Here is a 21,644-nt window from a genome sequence, read left to right as displayed (position 1 = left end):
GGCTGCACTATCCTCACTTGGCCCCAACACGTGAATACTCAATATTGGAATGAGATGAGTAGTTTGGAGATGGAGATAATAAATTTTGGGACGGACTTTGTACGTTATTATGTTGGGCAGGTTGTATGTTTCTTTTCATTCTTAATTCAAACAAAATGGGTTTTGAATGTGTTGCATGGCAAGTAAGCGGATGACTCAGGCAATTTTTTCAACTGGGAAGCAACAAATTGGCCGAATAAATCGAACTCATTGCTTTCTGTCATCTGTACATTCCGTGGTTCAAATGCCTTATCTGATATCTCTTTTAGTGTTATAATGGAAGATTCAATTTTCTGTACTCTCTCATCTGTTTTTGTTTTAAATGCAGTTCTAATTCTTGGAGGAATAACAGTTTGGTGGTCAGTTGTAATCTTTCTCTTGATACGGGGTGTTTTGATGTTCGTCACTCTCAGCATCAATATCTTGGGATTCTTCGTTTCGTTGGTCCTGTGGGGAAAAAAGGTGTAACTTAATGAAAATTGTTTTCTGTTAAAAGTAAAACATGTTCTGATATTTTATATGTGTTACGACATGACAATATTTATTTTTTTGTAGATGCCAATGACGGAAGCCGGATGGTAAGACATAATGAGCGGTTTTTCAACACGATGGAACTTTCCTAGATGTTGTGGTAGCATCGATGGAAAACATATTCAAATACGTTGTCCAAATGAATCCGGGTCAGATTACTACAATTATAAAGGAAATTTCAGTACTATACTTCTTGGTGTGGTCGATGATGCCTATTGTTTTACGTACGTTGACATAGGGAGCAATGGCCGAGCATCCGATGGCGGAGTGTTGGCAAATAGTAAGTTGCAACAGGCTATAGATAATAACACATTAAACCTGCCTGAAAACGCTTTGTTCGTTGCAGATGATGCACTTCCTTTAAGGGAATATTTACTTAAACCATTACACTAAAAGGCAGGGCCCTTAACTTTAAAGCAAAAAGTGTTCAACTACAGACTGTCTAGAGCTCGTCGAATTGTAGAGAATGCTTTTGGATTACTGGCATCAAGATTTCGTATATTTGAAAAGCCTATTCCTTTATCACCTGAAAAGATTGACAGCATTGTTAAAGCAACGATTGCATTGCATAATTGGCTACGTATTACAAGCCCAGGGGTTTATTTTTACAGAGGTTGTGTTGACGTTGAAGATATTGAAACTGGTGAAATAATTGAAGGTGACTGGCACAAAAACGTGAGAGCAGAAGGTTTACTGAAAGTTAGAAATTTTGGACACTTACGCAATCCTACAAAAAGGGCGAAGATGGTGAGGGATGAGTTTAGCAGATTGGTTCATGGGAGAAGGTAGTGTACCATGGCAATTTCAGTTCGTCCAAAATCAGGAACATTTAAGTGTTTGACAATCAATTTGGGCTAATTCAGCAGCCAAATTGGCATTTAATGGTACCATCAATACATGTATAATGTAACTGTAACTGTATGTATAATGTGTTTCATTTTGAACATTGATTAAATAAACGTTAATGGAAAAAACCGTTTTACATTATGTTGTTATTTAGGCTTAAGTTACCTTACATTACAAAACTTAATGCCTACCTTATTACCATCTTCAATTTGGAATTCCAATTACTTGGCTCTCTCTTGTCTTCACAACTGCTCCTAATATGCGGTCCATTGTTGGAAACCACCTCAGTGTCGGTGTGTATACGTCATCTAAACCACTTCCTGAAGACTTATTTTTGTTTTTTGTTACTAGCTCGTTTGAATATGTATTCCTCAGGCTTCGCATCTTTTCTAGCATCTTTAACAGTAAAGTTTGGCATATTCATTCCTTTTACAATCTGTAACCAGCCGTCTTCTTTAAGATTTCTATCTTTATATTCCGCCAATTTATAATCCCATAAACAAGGGTATCCCTCATACAGTTCCAAAAAAGTTTCAATGTTGTTTATGTTCCATTTATCATACTTTTTTACCTTTTTTCCTTCCTTCTTGACAGTCTCCTTTCCTATCACGGGTTTATCACTTTCATTGTTCTCGTTGGTATCAGCCATGACAACTCAGTAACCACTACAACTATAACCAATATACAAATTAACCTTAAACTCAAATGTACAGAGCACACCGGAACACGACTAAACACTCACTTTACTTGCTTACAAGTCGGAGTGGTCTGCAAGTCACGTGTTTACACAGGCAAGTGGAGCCGGCGTGCAAGTAGAAACTGACGCGCAAGTTGTTACTTGCGCCGGTAATATTTGTCAGAACAAATATTACCGGCGCAAGTAAACAATGCATGCAAGTCAGCCCTGCAAGTTTTAACTTTTGTGCATGTTAGTGTTTACATTTGCAAGTTTTCTTGCAAGTAGGATGCAAGTAAAAACTTTGCGCAAGCGCTACATGCTCGTGTAAACGGGGCTTTAGTCACAAAGAAATCAAGCAAATTAGGAATTTTTAAGGGATCAGTAGGCCAATAAGTCGGTTCTCCCGTAGAAAAATATTGATAGTTATTGTCGTTGATAGTTTTAAGGAGATTACGGCCTCTGGGATTGCACAGCCGAGAGCCCCACATGGTGTGTTTTCGCATTAAAGTCACCCCCCGCAATAAATCTACAACCCAAGGTATTGAAGAAGTCGCTGTATTGCTGGTATGAAATGTTATGACGAGGAGGGGTATACACAGAAGATACCGTGAGTGGACCTGACCAGTCTTCAATCACAACACTGGAAGCTTGAATATAATTATACTTATAAGCAGGTATGGCATGGTGTTTTATACTATTTTTAACTAACACCGCACTACTACCACCATGAGCAGTATTATCTGGATGATTACATTGATACAGAGAGTAAAAAGGAATTTTGAAATGTGTCATATCTGTGAAGTGAGTTTCGGAGATAAGCATAATATCAACTTTATGAAGACCAAGAAATATTTTAACCTCTTGAGTATGGTTACTCAAGCCATTGGCGTTCCAAAGTGCTATTCTATAAAAATTATTCATTTTAGCTTCGAAATGACGGAAGACAATAGGTTCATTAAAGTACCTATCTGTTCAGCCTGTTGTATCATTATTTTTTCAAATTTGCTGAAAAAGTCGTTAAGTGTTTTACTTAAAGCGTTTTGAGTACTGTTATCTTCAGACACTGAGTTGGATGCCACCTGTGCATATGATCGTCCCGGCAGGATTCGAACAGTGGATGGACTGGGAGGTCTTACCACTTCTTGGGCTCCCCGAGGTGATTGATCATGAGTTTTACTTTCAGGTACCTTGGGTCTGATCGGGGGAAACGATTTTTGTTTAAGTTCGCGGTACACAGAACAACCTTTGTAGTTCGCCGGGTGGTTCCCCTCACATAGAGCGCAGGTGGGTGGGGTATCACTGGATTTCAAACATGCCCGTGTGTCATGGTTCTGGCCACATTTAACGCACCTGTAAGGGTGCCAGCAATACGTTTTGGTGTGTCCATAACTTTGACATCGCTTACACTGAACGATCTCGGATTTCCTGAGCGGTGGTTCAAAGGTAATTTTTGCATTAAGGAGGTACTCGATATTAAATATATCTTTGTTACACGGATTTGGTTCCAGATCAACAAAGAACATTGAAAGAGGTGCTTTGGTTTTATGCTGTCTCATATTCATTACGTTGCGAACCTGGAACCCACAGGATTCAATAGCAATCTTAATGTCCGCAACATCAGTGGAAAAGTGCATATTTTTTAAAACCACGCGATATGCTTTCTCTTGTTTGATTTGGTAGGTATGAAAGGTGACCTGCAGCTCTTTTAGTTTGTGCACCAGCTTCCGATAACCGTCAATAGTTGTTGTATTAACTTTGAATTTGTTTTGGCTGAGGCATTTAAATGTGTAGTTGTCATTTGGGATAACAGTTTCAATAGCGGTTATCATGCTCTTAACGTTTACAACGTTGGGTACGAAGATCGGAGGTGGTTTATCCTCGCCAACATGAGACGGCGGCGTCGATGTGGTGCTCTCATCCATCGTATTTGACCCTCCAATAGCATCGAAACGATTATTTGTAGTTAATGAGAAGCTACTTGGGTTTGAACACAATTTCTTCGATATGTCGGCACCGTTCGAAACCAATTTCCTAGGTCTTTTGAATGAACCAGTCACTGTTTGCCAGTGAATGCCGTCATTACTTTCTTTCTATTTATTTATTTATTTATTTATTTATTCATCAACGGTATCCACCATTTTTTACAATAATAATTAATAATATTTGAATAACACAATACAATATAGGCATACTAATACTATATGAATACACAATAATATATGCATTAAGTATGTGGACAACAACTAAGACAAAAAAAGTCAGGAGCTGGTGAGCAAAACAGCAAGTGTAACAAGACTAGTGTCCAGACAAGAAAAGAGGGCAACAATCAAAAATAAAACTTGAACGACTACAACAGTAAAATTTTTTAAAGGCAATAACAAGGAGATAAACTTGAAACAAACTATAACAATATGATAAAAAATTTTAAAAATAACAAAATTAAATTTCCTAAAGAAATAACAAAAGATAAACCTAGAACAAACTTCAACAACCAAGACAATAAACAAACACACAATGAGTTAGGCATACATAAAGTAACAAAAGAGTGCAAAAATTTTTAACCCTAAACAGAAATTTGCCATACCTATGATACTGCCACAACAAAAGCCCAACTAGGGTTTCTTATAAATAATTTGAAATAGTTCATTTTCTAAATCCAGTTGGCCTCATGAAGAAGTCAATCAGTGGAGCCACGTCACTGCCACAGCGGAGGAGTCTTGGGACTGATGAGTTATACGCATAGTATGAGGGCATGGATCTTCTCTGGAAGATTGTCCTCGACCTAGTACCTCTTGGGGATGGATATGTCGATGTAGCTTAAGATGACCGGGCAATCCAGCACACCACTCACGATCTTGTTCAAAAACACAAGGTCGAGGAACTTCCTTCGGAGAGAGAGGGGACTGCAAGCCAAACATGTCCTCCACTTCAGCCACTGGAGTGCCCAGAAAGGTATATCCAAGTCGTATTCCGAGGAGACGCACAAAACGTACCTGAACCCTGTTCAGCATCTCATTGTGGCCAATTTGATAGGGTGACCAAATTACAGAACCGTATTCCAAAACAGGGCGTACTAGGGTCTTGTATAGATTGACCATGGTGATTGGGGATCTAAAGTCTCTAGTAGAACTTACAATGAAACCGATGAGAGCATTGGCTCTAGAAGTGACGTTCAAAATATGGTCATTGTAACTTAGGGAGGAGTTTAGAATAACACCAAGGTCACGTATCCTGAACACTCTTTCAAGCTGTTTGCCATTGATGCTGTAGTTGAAATGACGACAGCTCTTGCCACGATTTGAATGTCATTACCCTGCACTTGGAAAGATTTAATTCCATGAGTTTGCTGTCGCACCAATCACTTATACTGATCAATGATGATTGCAGATCTAGTTTGATTTTGCTCACTAAGCACACAGGTATAAACTTTGATGTCATCAGCAAACATGGAAAATTTAGTGGTAATAACACCCTCCAATGTCATTTATAAAATAGATTATAACAGCAGGGGTCCCAAGGTGGGATCCCTGCGGTACCCAGAAAGGACAGGATAAGGCGTTGATGTAGTGCCATCACATTTGACCAGAAACACTCTGTTCAGTAGATAACTTTCCAGCCACTTCAACAAGGACCCACAAATCCCATATCCATTCAGCTTTGCAAGCAGAATATGATGATTAAACCCTGTCAAATGCTTTTGGCATAATCCAGGTAGACGCAGTCCACTTGGTGACCGCTAAACAAGCGCAGAAGTGACGACTTCCTGGAATTGAAGAAGATTCGTCACAGTCGAGCGTCCTCTCATGAATCCATGCTGTTCCATTACCATACAACGGCTAAGCCGAAAGTAGAGGAAGTCGAGAACAACACTTTCAAACACTTTAGCAATGGCAGGTTGAATAGATATAGGACGATAGTTCTTAACATTTGCTTTGTCACCTGACTTGTGAATCGGAACAATATAACTCTGCTTGAGAACGGCAGGAAAGACACCTGATCTAAGTAAGGCCCCAAAATGCAGAGCAAGGTGTGGTGCCAAAAATGTGAGCACAATGCTTAAGTACCAGTGGGGGTACGCCGTCAGGACCTGCTCCTTTGTGCTGATCCAATAACTCAAGCCTCCGTTGATGTCTGTGGCAAAAACAGGACAATTAGAGATAGACATATTCCATTCAAAATCAAACGAAGGTGCGATGACATCAGAGTCACTATAAACTGATGTAAAAAATTCAGCAAAAAGATTGCATTTGCCATGAGCTTCATGTGCCTCAGCATTGCCATAAAACATTCTTGGTGGGAGATTAGAAAGAGCCCTTTTGGCTATTTACATGAGACCAGAAGGACTTGACGTTTTCCCGGGATGCTCTTCTCTATTCTACTTATATAATCCTCATGACATTTGTGTGAAAGTATTTTGCACTCTCTCCTAGCCTTTTTAAAATGTTCATAGTCATGAAAGTCTCCTGATAGTTTATACTTCTTATGAAGTCTTTTCTTCTTTACAGTTAAGATTTTAAGGTCCTTGGTAAACCATATTGGAAATTTAGTAGGATATATTACTTTTAGAGGAGTATTTGACATCACTACCTCACTAAGTTTAGAAAAGAACAAGTTGAATGTTATCTCCGATTGGGATAGGTCTGTTAGGCTTGGGTAAGATCAAGGCTTTGTACCTGCCGAAAAACAGAGTCAAGATCACAGTTTCTGTAGTCCATGACTTGTTTAGGCTCCCTTGATGCAGATGGCAAATCAACAGAAAAGGAAATCGAAAGCGCAGGATGGTGTTTGTCTTCATGTAACAGAAGATCCTCCGCAGCAGTAACCTTAGTCGAAGGAATTGAGGATAGAACGAGGGTCTAAGCAAACACCGCGGTAATTGCGAATAGAATTGTACTGCCTTAAGTCAAGTGTAGCCGTCAGATCAATTAATGGGACGAGAGCAATCGCTGCTCCCAGAGCAGGCAACATTATCCATATAAAGATCAGGCAAATTGAAATCACCCATTAACATTACATTGTCGGGGTTCCCCGCCTGCGCTGAGACCTCCTCAAAAAGCATCACAAAGATTGGTGTAATGAGATGAGGGGCTATTTGGGGGAATGTAGACATTGCCTATAACAAAACAAGAAGAGACTTGGCACATGACACAAAAACTCCTTCAAATGTGTTGATACTTGTTGATAACCTGCAGCTGTAGATAGAGTCCCGCACAGCAATCAGGACACCTCCTCCACTTGATTTGCGACTGGTAAGCATAGATCTGTCACATCTGAAAACAGAATATCCTGACAGACCGAGTTCAGAGTCGCCAATGTCTGGTGCCAAATTAGTCTCAACAAGAGCAATGATATCATATGCACAGGAAGCTGCAGATCTAGAGAACAAATTCAAACTTACTACTTCTTAGCCCGTTAACATTCTGGAAAAAACAAGTCAGCAGTTTTGGTGGCCCGTTGATGACTTCTAGTTTTTTTTTATTTTTTGTAATATATGGTACATTGTTCCTGTATTTGATAACAAGACCTCTTTCTTTCCCCGCCCGATTCACGATCGTGGATTTCATTTTTTCAGAAGGCGGAAATACTCTTGTTCACGTGGAGTCCTGTCCCTTGAGAGCTTTATAGCAGCGAAAATCGTCATCCATAGCGGCAGAAGCTTCAGGGGTGAAGTTTTGCAGAACCAGTTTAACATCAGACTCATTACTCAGTACGACTTTTAAAGGTCTCGGTTTTGTTTTGTTAGTTACCTTTACCAACTCGAAAAGTCTTCAAAGCAACGGGATCAAAGTTGGGTAGAAAGGTTCGAAGAAAAGTAGTAGTAGTGTTGGTGTCATGCTTTTTTTTCTGTTTTCAACATTGGAATCTTTTGATTCAATCAAATTGTAGATCATAAGATTAGAGGCACGACGAGCACGGTCGTTAATCTCTGCAATGGTTTCTTCAGCATTAGATGAATTGTTTAGTTGGAGTGAGGTGCTTATTTTATCTTCAAGTTCCACGATCTTACCCTCAACTGCAGACACTCTTGGCTCAAGGTTAGACAAAGTATTGTGTATTGCTGTAACCTCAGAATTTAATCCCAACAATGTCTTTGGATATTTCATCAATTTTGCTGACTTTGTTTAAAAGATCATCCAATTTGTTGAGAACAGTACTCATCTGGACTGTGAGCAACTGTAGAGGCTGGTTAGTGAGAGCTGTGCAATCGGTTCTAGTACAGTACCACTTCTCATTGTTATTTCCACTTAGACGCAAATATTCAGCTTTTGACATTTTAAGGCATTCTCGATGAAACCAACGATTACAGGCGCCATCACAGGAAACTCCCTCATCCGTGTCCAACACTTTTCTTAACACACAATGGACAAGAAGAAGACATTATGCAGTATATTCAACTTTAGCGTGGATGATATGCAGAAGGCCGTGGAAAAAAAGTTGCAGCGCTCTTTACTCTGTGACACTGCAGTTCAACAAATGGAAATATGGAACGGAACGGAACCGCAGCGGTTTTAGACTTTTAGTTTCTTGTTAGATACAAAACAACGTACAGAGATTGTTGGCAAGCTTGTTTAAATATGGATTGGGTAATGAAACATATAGCCACATTTAGCTTACGTTACTCTGTTGCACAGTTGTTGAAATTTTAAGAAATGAATGTACTTACAGTATTTTGCAATATCGGCCAAGAAACGTAGGCACTAGAAAGAACAAAGATTAGAATCCGACATCTTGAAAGAGTTTCGGGAGTTTGGAATACCTGTAGATATTACTGCTGTCTGATTATAACTGTGATCATATAGAACATGAGCACTATCATCAGTGAAAGCATTTTCACAACTGGAACCTGTTTGCATCATGAGAGTCTACAAAAACGTAAACAATCAAAACATAAACACAAACAAGACAAGGTTATGTAACAGGAAGAACAAAAAACATTACATTACGAACAGTAAACTACATCAAAACTATTATCAAAATAAACGAAATCAATTAATAACAGTCCTTATTATCAGTTTGTGAACTATTTCACGAGAAAAAAGCAGGTTTATAACAAATTTCACAGAACCAAATACAATACATGTTCACCAAATAACAAAGTCCAATTAAAATTAACAATTGTTGCAACACTAATCGTCCCAATTCGGTTGTCAAAACAAATAAAATGGATTCACAGACTATACAATTTTCCTGAAGCCGAATAAAATGATATTTCAAACGTTAACATCAACGTTCTGATCAATGACCCGATTGGTGGATCGTTAAAAATTGGTTTTGCACATTAGCGTGGAGATATTATATATTCGGTGATTCAGAAATACGCTTATATAGGTATACGGCTGCCAAACGCCTAATTTGTCGGTTTAACGGATGAATAAGTCAACCAACCAGGAGTGTTAGGGTTTCTCGCTTTTCAGTTGGTAAGGATTTATCCGTTTTATTTTTGATCTTTTTTTTTGAAATTGAATTAAATTAGTTCACCACATATTTGAAAATACAACTACCAATAAGTCTCATGTGGTATAGCAGTATATCAAACACATCGGGGCCAATTACGTTAATAATTTTGGATCACATTGATGATCTAATGTAGGGTAAGTAATATGTTGACAATTTTGTACTGTAACTGAAATTGAGGATATTTATAACCTATTAATTATTCAATATGCCACCGACCGTGCTCCCCAAACCACATAAAAACACTATAATGTCAATGTAATGATCAATCAATATAAGTTTATTGGATAGAAAACAAAAGGAACTGACATTAATATTCTAAAACCACGCTATCCGTGCTATTTAAAGATTCGTGTTAGGATATTACTGTACATGTTACACAGTGTTCGGCGATATAATAACTATTACCGCTATTGGCCTCTAAGGATTATCCAGTATTAGGAATTGAAAATCTCCATTAGAAAAGTACTGCGATGTATTTCAAGAAAACAGTTACGTACTCAATTTCTCTAGTCTGCCTTGTAAAGCAAGAATCAAACAGTGACAATGTTTGATACAATATCAAGCGAAAAAACTGGTTCTTTTACGAGTTACGTATCTCAGTCCAACAGCAGTCTTCCAAAGTAAAATCCATATATTGTTTTATTTAATAAAAACATTTTGTGTAATTGTTTCCTTTCTAATTGTATTTTGCTTAAGAATATTCACATTCACTCTAAAAGAGAGTTTGAAAAATATATAGCTACTTACGGTATAAAAGGCGATTAGGCCTACTTCATCGTCGAAAATGAAAACTAACAGAAACGAAATTTCAACATAAAACATTACACTAATTTGTGAGTTTGGTGTCATCAGATAACAATTTTTCCCCATTATCTTGGGGTATATACATTCGGTATATACATTCATCGTGTCGGGTACATCCTGCTCTGCTCCTAATTGCACACCTCCCCGGACACGTTAGGTGTATAATAAAAACCAGTGAAATTCGAGATTAGCCTGCGTTTAAAGTTTATAGACCGTTTTTCGGCTATGTCACGCGTTCAGACAGGCGGTAGGACGTCTCGGCCACCGCAAGAGCTAGTAATTACGTTTAATAAGGTGAATACAAACCTTGTACCAGAGGTTTTAGTGCCGAGAAACGACTAAAATCTGACAGACTGGCGTGGTGATGAGACGGCTCCGTTCGCCTATCTCTGTACGGTACGTACGCGGGCTAGTCGCGGGCTGCGAGCCGAAGGACGAGTCAACAATTTTGAGCCTAGGCAAAAAGGCCAATTTCAAGGCCACCCTGGACTATTCACTCGGCCCCACCAAGGAAGCCCCACTGTCCCAGATCCCCAAGTCCCAAATGTAAACGCCTTGCTGGTCAAGGTTCTCTCGACCAGCTAACTGCGGTGGTGCAGATGGTACAATCCCTGGCGAGTATGCTAACCTCCCAGGCCGACTCCTCAACGCAGTCTCCCATGGTTAGGACGCTTAGGATTGTCTCCTGGAACTGCAACGGCCTCCGAGGGAAGCGGCACGAGCTTCTGCAGTTCCTAGGCGAATTCGACACTGACATCGCCTTGCTGCAGGAGACTCACCTCACACCGCAGACACCATTCAGAATCCCCAACTATTTTTTTACAGAACAGACCGACCACCCCGTCTCCTACATCACCGCCCTGCTGGTGGAACAGCCATAATCGTTCACCGCCGGGTCCCTCACCAACATGTCCCACGCCTCTGATGGTCCACGGAGGTTACTACGATCGCGGCCTGCTTCGGAGGACCAGAGATGGAGCTATCCTCAGTGTACAGCCCGCCGGGAACACGGCTCGACCTCGCCGAGTTCGACCAACTTCTCCGACCGGGCTGCCCAGCAGTTGTGGCCGACGACTTCAACACCAAACACACATCCTGGGGTTGTGTTGCCAACAACTGCGCAGGCCGCCAACTACTAAACTTCCTGGACATTCGTCCCCACGTCTCCCTGACTGCACCGGTGGAAGCCACTCATTTCCCCGGCCGACAACAACACCGCCCCGACATACTAGACTTTGCACTTCACTGCAATCTTCCCGCCCCACTCGACGTCTCTGCTGTGCAGGATCTGTCATCTGACCACCTCCCAATTACTATACACATCAACGACTACTTTGACTGACTACTACCCCCAAGGAAGAGACAGACCGTGGACTGGACCAGATAATACAACTATCTGGCCGACAGACCACTCTCTCCCCGATCTCCCACAACTGACATTGAACTAGACGCTGGCGTCTCAAGACTACACTCCTGCCTACAAGAAGCCATGGATCGCTCTGCAAGACCAGCCACTGACCGGCCGGACTACCGCCGCAACCTCCGGAGTCATCTCATGGACGAGATCCGACTGAGACGGCAACTCAGACGGAGATGGCAGAGGACAAGGTTCACTGGAGACAGGGCAGCCTTTAATCGCCAATCACAGAGGGTCTCCAACTTGCTACAACAACATAGAGAGAGCCGCTGGAGGGAGTTTGTTGACACTCTCAACACAGACGACGGCTCCATCTGGCGGATCGCCCGAACCCTCAGAGGCGATAAGAGGACTGTCTGTCCCATCCAAGGACAGAGTGGCCTGGTTTACACAGCCGAGGAGAATGCCGAAGTCTTCGCCGACACCATGGAGGCTCAGTTCTCTCCCAACCACGACATTGACGACCCAGAACACTCAAGTACAGTGGAGGGCTTCCTGGAAGCCAACGACCAAGACGACTTGCCAGAACCGGACGAACTGCCCTCCATCACGGAAGCTGAAGTCGCCGGCGCCCTCACTAGATTTCGCCCGAAGAAGGCCCCGGGAGCAGACCGACTGGGCACCCCAGCCCTCAGAAGACTGCCAGAATGGGTCGTGAAATGGATAACCTCCCTCTTCAACTCCTGCCTCCGACTCAAACACTTTCCCAAACCCTGGAAGCAGGCAAAGCTTATCTTACTCCCGAAGTCTCTTAAAAACCTCAAAACCCGAAAGCTACCGCCCAATCTCCCTCTTACCTTCTTTGTCGAAAATTCCAGAGCGACTCTTTCTGGCCCGCTTCCCCGAGGACTTCCACACGGAAATCTGCAAGGAGCAATACGGCTTCCGTCGTGGTCACTCCACCACCCTCCAACTGACTAGAGTGTTCTCAGACCTCACTGACTCCCATAACCAGGGACTGGTCACCCTGGATGTCAGCAAGGCCTACGACCGCGTCTGGCATCAAGGTCTCCTGTACAAGTTGGCCCACAGTCCACTTCCTCGCAGTTTGTTCCGACTTCTCCAGTCTTACCTAGCAGACAGAACTTTCTCTGTCTCAGTTGAACAGGCCGCGTCGTCCTCTCGGCCCATCAAAGCGGGCGTGCAATGGGGATCTGTACTGGGCCCAGTGCTGTACCTGTGGTACACAAATGACATACCAGTCATTTCCAGGATGTCTCTCACTCTCTACGCTGACGACGCACTGTTCTACAGTAAGTCGGCCACCATCCGCCAATCATGTGCCTACATGAGAAGGCAAATGGAACATCTGGACCCATGGCTGAGGAAGTGGAAGGTTAGGATCAACGCTCAGAAGACCGAGGCTATCTGCTTCACCAAACACCCGCAGCATCCGGCCCAGCGCGAGAAGATTCACCTGCAGGGGGACCAACTAAAGTGGACCTAGTCCATTAAACACTTGGGAGTCGTGCTCAACAGGACTCTAACGACTGGACTTGCCACCAAAGGGAGGATCCGCCTTGGAATGGCCGCCCGTCAAGGGCTGTCGGCCCTACTGAGACCTCCCTCCGGACTTCCCATCAACACGAAGCTGCTGCTCTACAAAACGATAGTCCGCCCCATCGTGTCATACGCGGCTCCAGCCTGGTATCCACACACCTCCAAGACGACCAGGAAGGCACTAGAAGCCTTCCAGAACAGGACACTCCGCCAACTGACGAACACACCATGGTTCGTCAGAAACACGGTCGTCATACGGTCTGCAGGACTACCCAGCCTGCATGACTTCATCACTGGCCAGGCGAGAGCCATGTATGCAGTAGCAGCTGAATCCAAGTGGGACCACATCCGTGAGTGGGCAACCAGGGAAGCCGTCCATCCGTGGAAAATCCCACAACTGAAAGTAATATTAGACGACCCACCCTAGAAGACTAAATGAACTACAACAAAAAACAACGACTCTCCACTTCACTTCAATACCCAACCAACTACACTACTTTTCACCTACCTAAATATTAAAACCACACACTCAACAATTCCCCACAACCCAACGCAAAAATAGCCCCTCTTGGGGCTGGACGTACTGACGACCAGTAGCCATTCTGCTTGTTGCAAAGACGCTGCCATATAAGGGCCAAGGAGAATCGAATTCAGAATCGAATAGTATTTTTAAATTTAATAATTATACATTTTTTCAAGTATTAAAATTTGTAATTATTTTTTCAAATTATGAATCTCCGCTAAATTATTCTTTTCAAAGTCTCCATATATGTATTCATTTTAAACCCCATATGAATACGAATACAGCTCTTGGATAATTTATTTGAATACTATTTGTCAGAATAAACCAATACTCCAGATTTGAATTCAATTCTTCCAGAGAAATTTTATTCATTTCAAAAGTATTCGAATTCATTTTGATGTATTCGAATATGTGAATACTCTGGCTGTATTCGAATACATCAAAATGAATTCGAATACTTTTGAAATGAATACAATTTCTCTGGAAGAATTGAATTCAAATCTGGAGTATTCGTTTATTCTGACAAATAGTATTCAAATAAATTATCCAAGAGCTGTGTTCGTATTCATATGGGGTTTAAAATGAATACATATATGGAGACTTTGAAAAGAATAATTTAGCGGAGATTCATAATTTGAAAAAATAATTACAAATTTTAATACTTGAAAAAATGTATAATTAATTGTATAATTATTAAATTTAAAAATACATATTATTAATTTAAGAGTTACAGTCCTAAGCAATAAAGACGAATATGAATATTTATTTTATATTGTTGTGTAAAAACAAAATATTATTGAGGTTTTCTGGCTTCAGTCTATTTCTACGGTAATTAGTGACAAGACCTGCTGTGGAAACCGGAACTGAAGTAGCAGGTAAACAAAGATATTTCTTCTGAAGTTCGTATATCATGGGTATGACTTGTTTATACGAGGCACCAAAAGCCAAAGTATTCGAATACATATTCGAATACAGTGGTGAATTCGTGACAAACAAGTGAAATAACCCAGGAACAATAGATCGCGGGAAAGAAGTAAGACAGGTCTAGACCTGTCTGTTAGAAACGCTCAGCTGAGCAAAAGTATTCGAATACAAGTATTCGAATACATATTCGAATACAGGGGTGAATTCGAATTCACTGTATTCGATTCTTTAAAGTATTCGATTCTCCCATCACTAGGGCCAAGAGTCCCGGCCTACCCGCAGCCTGCCTGCCTGGACGAGTGTCGGCGGAGACTTCCGATCAGCTCCGAAACGACAGCACACACGGCCTTCAGCTACCCAAGTTCGTACCCCTGCCGGAACCAAGAGGCTTGCCCCACCAGGAGTCCTTTCGGATGCTTCATCTTTGAACAAGAGAAGGAGAACGATAAGTTAAGGCTATCCCATTATGACGACACCCACCCTGGACACCTAAAGTAACCGTGAACTTCCCACTGCTCAATTCACCTCAGTACCTAATACTGTCATTGTGCCGACAGTGCCTGCCGATACCAGTAGTGAAGCAAGAACAGCCTAGTAAGGTCAGCTGGTTGGACCTGAGGAAATCATACCAGTGAACACCCCAGTGACACAAAGACTGAATACCTGGACTACATGAATAATGAGAAGGGCATCGAAGTGGAGAACCTCAACTTGGACGATGACGACGAAGAACTGGACACCATAAGCGATCAATAGGGTACGGAAGATATATTCATGGCAGCACAGGAAGCAGTAGGAGCAGCAACGGAAGCACAACAAACAACCGCTGGGGTGCAACAAGTCTCCGTTCTAGGGCCAATACTGTACCTGTAATACACCAACGACATCCCCGTAATTCCAGGAATCTCGGTCGCACTCTACACGGACGGTGGACTATTCTATGCTACATCACGGACAGTGCAATTCTACTGCAAACACATCCAGAAAGAGCTGGATGAAAAATGGAAATAATTGAACGACGGCGGATGCCTCTCGTGTTCGATCACTTGTTCGTGGAGGATTGCCGAATAACATGGGAGGATGGAACAGATGGTGGGTGAACAGGACGGCGTCGCTTTTTCTCTAGGAATGACTTCACTCAGTTCCTAACCCCCATGAGACAGCAGGACTAAGAGAGCAGCGGGAAGAGCAACACAGGACCAGGATTGGGCCAGCCGCGAGGTGTGAGAGGTTCACACTAGACCGACGGACGTCAGTGGACAACGTGTATACGGCTTACTCAAAGTACTTGAATGTAACGTTTATGGAGTTAAAAGGAAGCTGGAAGATTGTGATTTCTTAGAATTACGTACAAAATATAATTTAGTTTTTTTTTATTAGAAACATTTATAACAGAGAACGAGAGGGATTTTTATAGTATAATGTTGAAAATTTAATATTGTTTTGTAAAGATATATTTTTGGAATGATTATAGGCGGTTCAACCGTTTGAGTGCTAAACATTTATAACAGTTCTCCTCTCCCAGTACCAAGCATTCTTTTGGTGTTAGTGTAGTGTTCCGCCACATAATTCATAACTCAAAAACATAAACATAAACATAATAAGATGATTTTTCTATTTTTTTAAATATAAAAATATAATTATATAATTATAAAAAAAATTATGGTTGCCTGTAAAGTCGGTTTTACGGGCGAAGATTTTACGTGACAACGTCTTTTTCTCGGTAGAATATTTACTGATATGAATATTATTAAATTGCACAATAGGAACAAGGAATTGAATGAAAATAAGAATTGCACAAATTTTAACTATAGAAATATATTTTGTTTACTAAAACATTGTACATAATTTGAAATTAATTAAAATTTGTTATTGTAAATGGTAAAGTTGAATAAAACATTTACTAAAATTGGAATTTGAAATTCTTGCTAAACACAGTTAAATTCTAACTCCGCGCGTGGTGATTGGTCGGTTTAGTTCGTTTGTTTGGTCGCACTGTTATGACAGGTTAGAGGTTATAATTTGTTATTTTAAATGTTTGACTAGCAATACGCGCTGTTTCTTCTCAATCGACTGAATTACGATTGATTGCAGAGTGATTTAAACTAATAATTTACTTAACACTATCAACATTTGTCAATAGTATGACATAACCTATAAACTCAGTTTCTCAACTTTTGTGTCAATCTAACAATTAATCAATCAATCATAGTTTACGATAATGAAATATCAGTGTACAATTATTTACCTTTATTGTTGTAGTTGTTGTAAATGAACGAATCTAAGCACTCTACATTTTCACGAATAAACATAGTTATCTGCTTTATCCCGTGCGGCGGACCCACAGTTATCTGCTTTATCCCGTGCGGATCCCGTGCGGCGGACCCACTGGACGGGCATCGTAACGTTACCGGGCGTTACACTTTTTCATGAGTGACTCCGAGCCGCAACCTAATTTAAGACGTTGTCACGTCAACAATAATACAAAACGTTTATTTGGAAATACAAAAATTTTAAATTTCTTATCTTAATATATTTGTATGTACTTTTTTATTATTACTTATGTACACAGAAACAAAAATACAACATTTAATGAAAAAAAAATTATGTATAACTGAGTTTTCATGTTTTTATATTTGGTATTTATGTAGATATTACTCGCATTAAAGGTGTCCCTCATCTTTAGCAAATAGCTTTTACCAGCTGTAACAAATCAAATCAATATAGATAATTTATGTTTATTTTATTTATTACGTTTAAACTTAAACTAAGTACAACGACATATGTCAAAATTTAATAACAGTATAATAAATATTCGAAAAGCCGAACTAGTCGCCCTCAGCACTTTTTTGGAAATATCCGGGGGTCGATCTCATCGGGGAATGGGGAAGGAAAAGGAAAGTTTGGGAAATTCTACGGTTGTTGCCGAAATTTAAGTAGTTTGATAAGGAGTGCGCGGCTTATCAGAGAAAAATCTGTGAAGCCGCCACAGGGCTTCGGCTGAGAGTTGACAGTCAGGAGAACATAAACAAGTTAACAGCCTGCATCAGTGCTGCCGCGCAGGCCTCAAGGGAGCAGTTCAAACAACCATTAGATTGTACAAAAAAATCAGTTGATATGTAGAAGCAAAAAGAGTGCACATTTTAACAATACTAACTTTTAGTTGTGCCTCTGATTCTAGAACACGTTGGACAGCAATTAATATAAAAAAAATAAAATCCTATAATTGTCTGTAACATCGCGCCTGTCCAGTGATCTGAGCACTTCAAAGTGTTATTGAATCCACCTTTAACTGCAGCTTGGACTATGCGCCTAGCTTGTACGCAATACACGCAGTACAGTAAACTGGATGTGTTGCGGACACGAAACAGTAGGCACTCATAACAGCCGGGAAAGAGTCAACTTGGTTGACTTTCATTACGTTATTTGGGTCCCTGAAATACCCTAATGCATCTGTTTATTGATTTTCTTATTCTGCGTTTTCTCGTTTTATTATTACCCATTACAGTATTAATATTTTAGAGCGTTGTAGTTGTTATTACTTAAACATAAAGATTTACCTGGGATCCAGGATCGTAAAAATAAACTTCTGAATCAAAAAACTGTAAATGTTAGTCATTAATATACACCACTAGATTTGAGAGATCTATTTTGCAGAACTAGAAATTTACTCTAATTTTTGGCTAAAGATATAGGAGATTCTACGATTTGTACAAAAAGTAGAAGATTAAATACCAGATATAGAGTGGCAAGACTTGTAGAATAGTGCGCTACAACACTAGTGTAGATCGCTAACTGACATAAGTGGACTACCAGGATAACAAAGCAGCACTCTTGCAGGAACAGAATAGTCCTATTAAAACATGAGCCAATATCGCTAACTGAGATAAGTGGACTACCAGGAAATCAAAGCTACACTCTTGCAGGATCAGAATAGTAACTATAATAGCAACGATTAAATCGTAGAATAAAACCATTTATAAAACAACGGAATTATATTAAATTTGACTATGTGACATATTTACATATTTATTTTGACTATCCCAACACATACAACATCAGCTTTTGATGATTCTGTGTGTACATAGAGAATAAAAAAGACAAAATAATAGAGTGGAAAGTCAATGTTTTTATATCAATGCGCTCTCGTGTTGAAAAACCCACCCTAGCTCACCGGTAGAGGTCCCAGCTTCCTGCGTCACTCGTGGCACTAACTCAAATGTACCTGTATAAATACCATATTGATGCCATATAGAAAGTAGTAATAATTCTGTTGATATAGATTTGTAAACATTTCGCATCATTTGTTCATTTGTATTAGATTGCAATACATTATAAACATGTATACTGTCATACAACATGAAAGCTGCTAATAAGGTAAAACAACTAAGAGATCTGAGTCTGTGAGTGTCATTAACACTGTTTTCAGTAAATTAAATTAAACCTGAATTAATACGGCAATGTGGACAAATAATTATAATAGTTGTAACACAACAGTGAGCCAGTGAGAGTTGAACAGGACGAATAATAATCAATAACAACAAGCGTTATTTCAACAGCATTACTATCGCATAATGCAGTAAACAAAGATCATAATATTGAATTAATCTTAAACAACGAAAACGAAAGTTTCAATATTCTGTTACATCAAAGATTGGATCAACGCAAGGATTTAGTTACTTAGTACCAATTACAATACCACGACTTGTTAAAACTACGTTGTTAAAATTTGTGAATTTATAAATGCGGTGTAGGCTTTTTTTGTGTTTGCATATTTCGTTGTTACAGTGCTGTCCATTTTATCACAGAAGTAATTGAGAATATTAATTTGTTCAACAGTGATAAAATTTCCAGTTTTATATGGAAAGGTAATATAATTTAAATTTTAATATTATTTAGTAACTATGTTAAACCTTACAGTTCGTAATTTTGATTTTATTCGAGTATTTTGAGTCATTAAAATAATTTCATGTGGAGTGCGTGGTGAATATGATTGAAAATACGATTGCTTAATGCATATGGAGGCATGTGTCATGACAAAGCGATTGCATATTCCATGATATGACATATTGCAGCAGTTCAAAAACACTAAGCAACAATAAAATTCGCCCTATAATACAAAAATTTCAGGACGACCTGGTTTGATATGGTGAAAATCCTTAAATCCGGGAGAAATTTTTCGTTACTTGTAACTCGCTAACAAAGCATTTCCGGACCCATGTTTATATACACTTTTTCATTACTTTTACATGTAGTATTAGCTCCCACAGTTTCTGCATGTCTTCGTGAATCACCCTGTGAAATATAAAATATGAATTGTAACCTCCTCGAACTTAAATATTTGATGAATACGGTAGTTAAAATCTAACAATTAACACTCAAAAATAAATAATATTATCTTCTTGTAATGATTTTTACACAGCGATGATAAAAAAAAAAAAAAAAAAAAAAAAAAAAAAAAAAAAAAAAAAAAAAATGGAATAACTTTCAAATAGAAAATTTCTTTATAAGGCAGAACATTTCTTTTCCGCGTTGAAAGGTTTATTCTAGGAAAGATTAATTTTTAAAAGTAAAAACATCATAATTTATGAGCAGTTAATCATTTATTCATCACTTATTTACAATATGTACAGTTTTATAAATAAATAATTAGTAATTTTAGTATCCATGTATGTGCTAATTTAATAAATATTACTTCTATTACTTTAAATGTTATATAAATAAATAAATAAAATGTTGACCTAAATGAGCTTGAAGTTGATGAATGTGAATTTAATGATCTGGGTTAACTTCAGTATTGGTTGATTTTACTGGCTCAACAGGCTTCTTGCTGCTAGTTTTATTTTCTTTAACCTCCTCAGTCTTCTTGAGCGACTTCGCTTCTCGGGCTTCCTTAAGTACATCGTCGACATTGATTACGTTGTCCTCTTCGGCTTTCCTGGCCACTTTCTTCTTCTCCGACTTTCCCTCTCTTCCCTGAAGGCGGCGGTACTTGTCGATGGCGTTGTATACGAATTGAGTGGCAGTGTTGAGGTGGTCCTGGGTGAGGAGGGAGCGAGTAGCCTCCTTGTTAAAGCCCAGACCCAGGAAACTGATGGTGCAGAGGGGAGTGAAGGCGCAGACAGCCGTGGTGGCAGCGCCTCCGACCAGCAGCAGCAGCACGAAGCCGAGCAACCAGAGGCCGATTTTGGTGCCCAGGAAGATCGCGATCTTGTTGAAGGGGAACGGGAGGAGGTGGGGCAGTATGCTAGCACCTAGAGCGGCCCCTCCGAGCTTGTGCAGAGGGAACAGAGGCTCTTCCGGAGCCGGTCCTGTAGGGATGATGAAGGACTGGTACCCTGACTGCACCTTGAACCCGTTGTCTAGGTCTTGGTGTTCAGGGGCAGTCCATGTGTATGAAGATTCTGCGACAGGCTGATAGGACGCTGCTGATGCTGATGCTGCTGACGAAGAGTAGTGAGGTGGTGCGGGTGGGTAAGGACCTTGTGAGCCAGGGTTTACCAGCTGAGTTAAACCGCTGATCGTGCGGTCTTCAGCACCGGCTACAGCCGATATCAAGATCGCCACAACTGCTAACGAAGCTGAGTTCATCTGCAACAGGAGTATATTATTCAACCAATATGAAATTTCACCAGGAAACGTCCACCTTTCAGGAAATATCTTCCGGAAACTCTGATCGCACTGAGAAGGAGAAGAATATTTTCTAAAGTGGATTATGGACAGGGACACAGGAAGTAAGCCTAAAAGTTACGGCAGATTTCTTTTTTCTGTCTCCGTTTCGATATAAAAGGAAAAGGTAATTCAAAGCTCGTCATTAGACAGCGCCGTATTGTGAATATTACTGATATTAACAAATAGAAGACTCATCCTTGAGAACTATACGTCTATTTATACATGAACGTGTAACACACAGTGTTATAAAT

General features: G+C 40.1%; 1 protein-coding gene across 1 annotated transcript; it reads right to left on the bottom strand.

The window, feature by feature from the left end:
* Nucleotides 1–20,472: 20,472 nt before the first annotated feature.
* LOC124365402 lies at nucleotides 20,473–21,312 on the bottom strand. The gene has a single exon (XM_046821381.1). It carries the CDS (start codon nucleotides 21,310–21,312, stop codon nucleotides 20,494–20,496), a length of 819 nt encoding a protein of 272 aa, XP_046677337.1. The 3' UTR covers nucleotides 20,473–20,493.
* Nucleotides 21,313–21,644: the final 332 nt, after the last annotated feature.

Source organism: Homalodisca vitripennis, chromosome 6, assembly GCF_021130785.1.
Source record: "Homalodisca vitripennis isolate AUS2020 chromosome 6, UT_GWSS_2.1, whole genome shotgun sequence".
NCBI classification, from domain to species: Eukaryota; Metazoa; Arthropoda; class Insecta; order Hemiptera; family Cicadellidae; genus Homalodisca; species Homalodisca vitripennis.
The sequence above is the reverse complement of the archived record's forward strand: the minus strand, read 5'-3'. Positions and strand labels throughout refer to the sequence as shown.